Source organism: Corvus brachyrhynchos, unplaced genomic scaffold (assembly GCF_000691975.1).
Source record: "Corvus brachyrhynchos isolate BGI_N302 unplaced genomic scaffold, ASM69197v1 scaffold79, whole genome shotgun sequence".
Lineage (NCBI taxonomy): Eukaryota > Metazoa > Chordata > Aves > Passeriformes > Corvidae > Corvus > Corvus brachyrhynchos.
In genome coordinates, this window is record NW_008240023.1 from 293,659 (window position 1) to 302,064 (window position 8,406).

The following is an 8,406-nucleotide window of genomic DNA, read 5'->3' on the forward strand; positions in this document are numbered from 1 at the left end:
GAGCCCCCCGTGTGTGAGGGAGGTCACGGCGCTGCTCAGAATGGGGCTTGTGCAGTGCTTGCCGGGCTCTGGGGGGGGCTCTGAGCAGGGCTCAGAAAGGCCCTGCCTTTAGTCTCACTGCCCAGGGGGGTCCCTTTTGCTGCCTTTGTGTTGTGCAGAAGTCATGGAATAGTTAAGGCTGGAAAAGACCTCCAAAACTACCAAGTCCAAGCTTTTGCCCACTGAACCACGTTGAAATGAAGGTGTAACTCTCCTGTTTAGTGTTGTTATGTGCTCAACAACGAGCAAAATACAAGCAAAAGTACGATGTGGGGTCTCCCTTGGGAGCTCTGGGCACATTGTGTGTCTGGCCTTCAGACTGAAAATTGCTCCATGCTTTCTGTCTTCTCGGCCTTTAACTTAGTGAACAACTTCCCAGCCTAACCACTGCTTCAGCTGCTAAGCTGGAATGACAGTGCTAAAGTTACTGAATAAGGATTCTTTGTATCAGATGTGTGACAGTGTCCTGTCTGTAAGAGCGTCTGAAAAAGCTGCATTTTCAGCTGAAAATGCCCTCCCAATCTGCTGATTTCCACCTGCTTTTTTTTTTCCAGGCAAGAATTCACACCAGCCCTGAGCAGAGCCTGCAGTATGGGTGGCTGGCCTATATGCTGGGAGAAAGGGCCAGCAAGAAGTTCAGAGTGCACAGCAAAGTCTTCACGGTGGAGGGGAATCTGTCTTCGGGGAAGGGCAGGCTGGCACAGCAAATAGCAGAGAAACTGGGTAGGTCTTGCTGTGACTGATTCCCTAAGAGCTTGTAGAATTTAATTGTGAGCAGACTTGTGTGGAGGAGGCTCCCCAAAGCAGCAGCTCCTGGTTGGGCAGGGCTGGGGGATGATGTTGGCGAGGTTTGGGATGGGGATGTGTGTCAGGTCTGTGGGGTTTGTTGTGAGCGAGGTTTCAGTTCCAAAGGAGTCTATGAGCTCACTGTCCTCCTGGGGAGCTTGGATTTTCCACGTGGATGTGCCCAAGGCTGTGCTTGGAACAGCTCAGCTCTCAGTGGGGAGTGGCAGAGCTCGGAGTTTGGGGTCATTGCTCTGTGCTGTGACAGACAGAGGGCTTGGGGCTGTTTGGGAGCTGTCTGAGGAACAGTTGTGTGTTTGCTGGCTGGAGAGGTGTTTGCTGTAAATGAGCACAGCTAATTTCTGCTGTGGCTGTGGGGTTTTTTTGTCAGGAATGAAATACTTCCCTGAAGCAGACATCCATTACCAGGACAGGATCTCAGGGGACGGGAAGCTGCTGCCTGAGAAGTTCAATGGCTTCTGTAGCCTGGAGAAGTTCTACACAGACCCCAGGTCTCCCGACGGGCACTCGTACCGCCTGCAGTCCTGGATCTTTGGGAGCCGTCTCCTGCAGTACGCTGATGCCCTGGAGCACCTGCTCAGCACAGGTTGGGGCTCCTGGAATCACAGAATGGGTTGGGCTGGAAGGGGCCTTCCAGCTCCTTGTGTTCCAACCCGGAGCCTGTTGTCACTTTTGCAGGTCAAGGTGTAGTGCTGGAGCGCTCTCCCTACAGTGACTTCGTGTTCCTGGATGCCATGTTCAAGCAAGGATACATCCACAAGAGATGTGAGTTCCTGCCAGGCAGGAGGAAGCTCTTTTGCCATAGTCTGTCAGAAATCTGGTAGCTTACCTTAAAAAAAAGGAACAAGAAAGGCCTGCTTGGAAGGTGGGATTCCTTTAGGTATTCAGTGTTCATGTGGTGCTGTTTTGTGTGTCAAGGACTGACCTCAAGCCGTGAGACTTCCAGGTTTTCTTCCAGACTTTGGTGTTGCTGCTATGCTAGACAACATGGAATCTGTGCATCCATAGAATCATGGAATGGTTTGGGTTGGAAAGGACCTTAAAGTTCCTCCTGTTCCCCCTCCTGCTATGGGCAGGGACACCTTCCACTGTCCCAGGCTGCTCCAAGCCCCAGTGTCCAGCCTGGCTTTGGACACTGCCAGGGATCCAGGGGCAGCCACAGCTGCTCTGGGCCCCAGCACTGTGTCCTGTGAGCCAGAGACTCCTGTATTTCCCTGGAAATGTGGGTGAGGTGCTGATGGAGAGCAGAGGCCCTTGGGGCAGAGGGTGCTTGTGCAGCATCAGGTGTGGGGTCAGTAATGAGTCTTGCCTTGAATGGCCCTCTGGACTCTCACAGAACCTAGATGTTGCCCTTGTCTTCAGGAGGGGCAAAGGAGGAGGATCCAGGGAGCTACAGGCCAGTCGGCCTCTGCTTGGTGGCGGGAAGGTGCTGGAGCGAACCCTCTGGGAAACCAGAGGATTCTTAGGAGGATGTGAAGGTGATGGGTAACAGCCATCATGGCTTTATGAAATGGAAATCATGCTCAAACACCTGCTGGTCAGCTCCTGGCAGGCTGGGTCAGGGGGTGACAGGACAGCAGTGGTATAAAAAGTACGGGGAGGGGAGGGATGGGGAGCACTGCTGGGTGGAGGCAGTCTGGTCTCAGTGGCTGTGAGAGGACAAAAGATAAAGGGCACAGTTTGAAATACAAAGTGTTTCATTTGTAAGGAAAAAAACCCTTTTTCACTGTGAAGGGAGTCAAACCCTGGAGCAAATCACCTGGGACCTCCCTCCTGGAGTTACTCAGGAGGCTGTGAACTCAGGGTGGAGCTTTCAGCAGAGTGGTTGAACCAGGTGATTTGGGGATGTTCTCCCAACCTGAGTGATTCGGTTTGGGGCACCGAGCTCCTGAGCTGTTGCTGCCTGTTCGTGGTAAATCTGTTCTTTTGGCTGCTCCTGAGGTGGAGATAACTGTTTTCCTGACTGCCTCCTGAGTCTCCTGTTTGATTTGTCATAAGTTTAAGAAGATGTCTCTTTGTTTTTTACCACCTGCTGTAAGTTGCTGGATGAGCTTGAGAGCTGGTTATAACAACCTGTGTCTTCCTGCTCTGCATTGCTGAGGCAGCAAAGCCCAGCAACCCACAATTTAATGTAAAATCCCAGTTTGGATTGCACTGGAATCCTCAGGGAACAGGCATCTTGATTAGAGCTCCTGCTGCTTACTGTCTCTAAGTGATGGAGGAAGAGCTGAGATTCCTCTAAACTTGGGTCAGGAATAAACCCCCTCTTTGATGTAACTGTGTTTAGATTCTTAGCTCTGTGTATGGAGCTTCTGAGTTGATTCCTGTTTTGCTCTGGAGGTTGGTTGTTCTGTAAAATTCCTGAATCCTGTTTGAGGAAAAGCCTACCCCTAAACTTCCTATGTGAGCCCAGAAGAAGAGACTGCAAGTATAGAGATGAGGAATCTGATTTATTTGTGTTTTGTACAGGCCTTGATCACTACAACGAGGTCAAGGAGATCAGCATTTCTGAGTTGCTGCCACCTCACTTGGTCATTTATGTAGATGTGCCTGTCTCAGAGGTGCAGAGGATGATTCAAGAGAAAGGCAAGGTAATTTTATCTCTAATTATTGCTTATTTATCTCTTATCTTTATTACTACTTGTCTCTCACTATTGCTGCCCGCTAATGTCTGTTGTAATAACACCTTATGTGTGAGTCCTGTGGGGTTTGCTGCTGAATTCTGCTTCTGAAGAGCTGCTTGTCCTCTGAGCTGTGACATCTGTGTGCTGGTGATGACTGTGGGCATTCTTGTATGCTTGCTTTAAAAAAACCAAAAAAGAAGCAAAAATCAACTCTTCTGTGACTGCATCAATATTCTGCCATTTCTGGAATGAGAAATGGTTTTAAGAGCAGGTGAATTTTATACCAGGCTTTGTAGCTGCCACTTTGGGAGTCGTGGGCAGGTGATGTGCCGTGTACTCAGAGATGATATCTGTGCTGTTGCTGAGTGCCAGCAGCCCAGCTGGGCTCCTGTCTCCTGCTTCCCAGCTGACTGCTTCTTCACACCTGTGCTGGGGTTTGTGTGAGTCACCTGGGATCAGCAGGCTCACTTAACTCCCTGAAATGCAGCAAATCACTGCTGGATGGCTGTGTTATTGAACTAGTCTTGGGTCAGGAAAGCTGTAGGGTGCTTTTGGGGAATGACTGATCTAAGTAAGATTTGTCATTTGGGGTTTTTTAGATGTGTGCTTGTAACTGTTTGCAGATGTGTTATTAGGCTTAAATTATATTTGCCTTGTTCAAAGGCTATGGGAAATGCAGTTTAACTCTGAAAAACCTGATAGATTAAAAGAAAGCTTTGATTTATTAGGAAAAAATTCTCAGTTAGAAAGCTCTTCATGTATCGGGGGAACCTGTGACTTCTTAGCCCTTGTGAGCATAAAGGTCAGTGGCATTTTTGAAGCCTTTGGACAGAAGTGGCTGGTGTAGCTTGTGACTTTTTGGGTCAGTGGCAGTGCTGAGCTCTGTAGGGCTTGTTTGGGAATGGTGTTTTTGGGCATTCTGCTGCTTTGGCAGATGGAGTGTTCGGTATTCAGCATGCTGTTGTGGGCACTGGGAAAAGCAAAGCCTTCCAGTGGGGCCAACATAATGGGCAACTTGGATGAGCATTTCAAGCAGGAAATGTGCTTCAATTTCACAACTGGGCTGAAGGAATACATGGTAAATTAGGGAAATTCCTGGTGTTTTGCAAATGTGGCATTAAAAGTGCACTGTGTGGACAGCAAGCTGTTTAACAGCAGGGATGATACCCACGAAATTCCACAGAAGGAGTTTGGAGTGGGTGTTTGCCCATGCACTGGTCTGAAACTATGGGAATAGGTGCAAACTGGCCTCCATGTGGAAAAGGTGGACTCAGTCTTCTCCTGTTCTCTGGGTGATTATTACAGCTTCCTGGAATGTGCAGGTAGCAGGGATGAATCAGTCCTTGGAAAGCTGAGGGCTACTCTAGGTATTTAATGGCATGTAAGGAATTCCAAACACTCCAAATGTCTTAATTCTTTGAAACTTTCACTAATGCACACTGGTTCGCTTGGATGCTTGACTGCTGATTCCAGAGTGGGTGGTGGAGCAGCCAGTGGGAAAAGAAAGAAAGTTAATTCCACAACTTTGTCTGTTTGTAGCCATATGAGAAAAAAGTGTCTCCTTCCTATCTCCAGAGCATTGAGGATGCTTACAAGAGGACCTTCCTACCAGAGATCAGGTTAGCAGAGCAAAGCGTTTTGTCTCTCAAGTCTTTGAGTAAAAATGTGTGCAAACCTTAGAATCTCTGCCAATATCAACAAATGATGTGAAAAATCCTCCTTGTGCCTCAGGGTACAGTATTGTGCCCCACTGAAGGGGTGCCGCACTCATGGCGTAAGAGCTGTGTGGGAGTGTAGCTACCTCTGCCATCCCAGAAGCCTGCTGCCAGTGTTGGAAGATTAAAAACGGATTCAGGAGTGATGTGCACAATGCCACAGCTATGGCTGTGTGTGTGTTGGCATGACCTGAGGGGACAGTGATGCAATACAAGGTGTTCTCAGGCCTTTTTGGAAAGCTTCAGAGCTTTTCTCTCCTCAAAAAGTCCTTTCAGTTGTCACAGAATCCCAGAATGGTTTGGGTTGGAAAGGACCTTAAAGCTCATCCTGTTTCACCCCTGCCATGGGCAGGGACACCTCCCACTGTCCCAGGGTGCTCCAAGCCCCAGTGTCCAGCCTGGCCTTGGGCACTGCCAGGGATCCAGGGGCAGCCCCAGCTGCTCTGGGCACCCTGTGCCAGGGCCTGCCCTCCCTCCCAGGGAACAATTCCTTCCCAATATCCCATCCAGCCCTGTCCTCTGGCAGTGGGAAACTATTCTGCCTTGTCCTGTCTCTCTCTGGGCTCCCCTGGCTTCCTCTAGCTGGGAAGCAAAAATGTGTGCCCTGTAAACTGGGGGAGAAACAGAGCTTGCTCAGCTCTCCCAGTTCTTATAAAATTGCCCTATGGAAACTGAAGTCGTCCTAAAAACCTAAAAGCAGAATTATGGTCCCTTATAACTCTGGAAGGGAAACTCAGAGGTCATCAAATGAGTTAACTGTGTAAGTTGTGGGGTGTGCATGAGGCTGATTGAAATGAGAGGAGATTCCCAGGTGCTTTGTAGCCTGCCTGTGTGCCCTGGTGCTTGCTCTGTCTCCCGGGGTGGGTCAGTGTGATGGCTCTGCCAGCTGCTGAAGTGGATAACTCGATACTGAGCCTGTCATTCATGCAGGCAGGGATTGTGGCGTCATGTATGGTCAGCTGCCACCTGGTGTGTTGCCACAGCCAGCACACAGCTCTTGGAATGGAAAGAGGGAAATGGGGATGGGAAGCCTTGGGAATGTCATCCCCCCGAGGGCAAAGCTGCTGCAGTTCCTGCTGGGGAGAAAGCTGCTGCTTGTTCTTTGGGTCACATTGAGCCCCACATACATCTCGTGGTGTTCAGTGAGGCTGAATCCTAAGTCCTGCTGTGATTTCAACTCCTTTCCCTCTGTGTGCACATGGTCAGTACCCCTGTTAGGCAAACACCCTCTGCTTGGCACGCTGTCTGCGGATGGGCTCCCAGCAGCTTGTCACATCCATCTTTGTCTCCTTCCCTGGCTGTGGGGGAGCTGGGAGTGTGTGAATCCAGCACCTCTGGACCTCAGGGTGGCTCTTGTCTGGGATAAATGCAGAAGCCATAGCTGCCTTTAACTGTTTGTTTGCTGGCAGTGGTGCAGGGAGCTGTGTTCACACCTGCCTGGTAGCTCTTAGTCTGCCTAGTTTGATTCCCTGGCTCCTGGGGATCCCCAAAATCTGGTCCAAGCAGGCTAAAAAGAGTTACAGATTGCTGAGCTTGTCCTGCACACTTTCCATGTTGAAGTTTGTTTGCTTGTTCTCTTGAGAAGCCGTTTGTTACTGGGCAAAACTCCTGTTACCTTGTTCTGTTTAACTGGAGCAGCCTGGTGATGCTTAAAGGGGTTTATGGTGGATATTTGCTTTAAAATTGATGTTTTCACTCTAGTTGACTTGTTATGAATGTCTTTAATGTTTCTGTTGGTAGTGATTTGTGAGCTGGGTGCTGTGGCAGGTACCGCCTGGTGATTTGGAACAGACGGTGTCTGGGTTCTGTTTGATTTTTCCTGGAGCAGAGCCTTAAGATTAGCAATGTTCTCTTTCATATCCAGCACTGCTTCCACTAAGCAGCTGTTTTCTCTTAAGGAAAGCTCTAATAATCTGCAGAGTCACTGAGCAGCTGTTTTCTCTTAATGAAGCCCTGATAATCTGCAGAGTCAAATCAAGAGATGGGATCAAGTGCTTTGATCGGTGTCATTAATGCAGTTGCCGGTGTCAGGCTCTGCTGAAGGCTGACCTCTCCCTTGGGCTGATATTGAAGAGAATATCTCTTATTCCAGGTGCCTGTCCCATCCCTGGAAGTGTTCCAGGCCAGGTTGGGGCTAGGAGCAACCTGGGATGGTGGAAGTTCCCCCCATGGCAGGGGGTGGGACTGGATGAGCTTTAAGGTCCTGTCCCACCCAAACCATTCTGGGATTCTATGAGTTTTTTCTCCATGCTCCTAAGCTTTGCTGTGTGATGTTTGATACAATGTCCACACTGGGCAGCTATTCCAGGGCCTTCCAGGTCTTCCAGCTGGAGCAGTTTTGGGAACAGTGATTGCTGAATGTGGCTGAACAAGTGTAGTGTGAAAAGTTAATGTAGGAGCTCCTGTTGTGGCTCTGCTCTGCAAGTGCCTTTTCTCTGAAGTCTGCTGTCTGATTGAAAAATCTATCTTGTAACCAGGAAACATTACCTTTCAGAAATGTTTTTACACTTACAGATCCTGCTGTGCCTGCATTTGTATTCATTCAGCTAGCTCAGCCTGAGTGAATAGTGATAAATGTACACATTCTTCTCTTGAAATGATTCACAGGTAGTGAGTTGTGCACTTGCAAAGAGGAAAGTTACTGAAGTTCTGGGTTAGACTGGCTGAAAATCTCACTTATTTTTTCAAGCAGGTGGGGCAGTTGTAATAGAGGCAAGTATCCATGTTAATTAAATGAAAGCAAATTCATATGTGTAGGGTTTTACATTTTTTTTTGAACTGAAGTTATGTAGATATCCAGGCCATTTGCCCTTTAAAAGCAACTTTCCACCAGCAAAGAAGCAGCTCACAGGTGCAACAGGAATTCTATTGCAGCAGCTGGGAGCAATCTAAAAAATTGCAATGATTCTGGTTAGGTGTTTGTGCCTTTTAAACTCACTTCTGTGCCTTTTGGAGCAGGGGGAGGATGGGTAGAGCAGTTTTATCAGGGAATTCAATGTCTCTGTTCTTTGCAGTGAGAGCAGTGAAGTTCTGCAGTACACGGCAACCGCAGCTGAGGATGTGGAGAAGGTAAGTTTTGCTTTTCTGGGAGTAAGTTTAACAGCTTTGCCTTATTTCAGTGAGCTTTCCTGCTTGTGAAGGGTTATTAGTGGGATAACAGAAGCCTTTTGCTTTTCACCATCATTTCTCTCATCAGCTTTTCTCTGTAGCTGCTGTTCCCTGAG

At 48.6% G+C, this 8,406-nt stretch overlaps 1 protein-coding gene across 1 annotated transcript in view; it reads left to right on the forward strand.

Annotated features, from left to right (window-relative positions):
• NDUFA10 (NADH:ubiquinone oxidoreductase subunit A10) overlaps positions 1 to 8,406 on the forward strand; it is a 41,668-nt gene that overhangs the window by 14,617 nt on the left and 18,645 nt on the right. Inside the window, exons 2-7 of the mRNA XM_017743397.1 lie at positions 594 to 762; positions 1,214 to 1,429; positions 1,522 to 1,608; positions 3,313 to 3,434; positions 5,007 to 5,086; positions 8,197 to 8,251. Of these exons, the coding sequence (XP_017598886.1) occupies positions 648 to 762; positions 1,214 to 1,429; positions 1,522 to 1,608; positions 3,313 to 3,434; positions 5,007 to 5,086; positions 8,197 to 8,251 (675 nt within the window). The 5' untranslated portion in view covers positions 594 to 647. The remainder of the gene's footprint in view (positions 1 to 593; positions 763 to 1,213; positions 1,430 to 1,521; positions 1,609 to 3,312; positions 3,435 to 5,006; positions 5,087 to 8,196; positions 8,252 to 8,406) is intronic.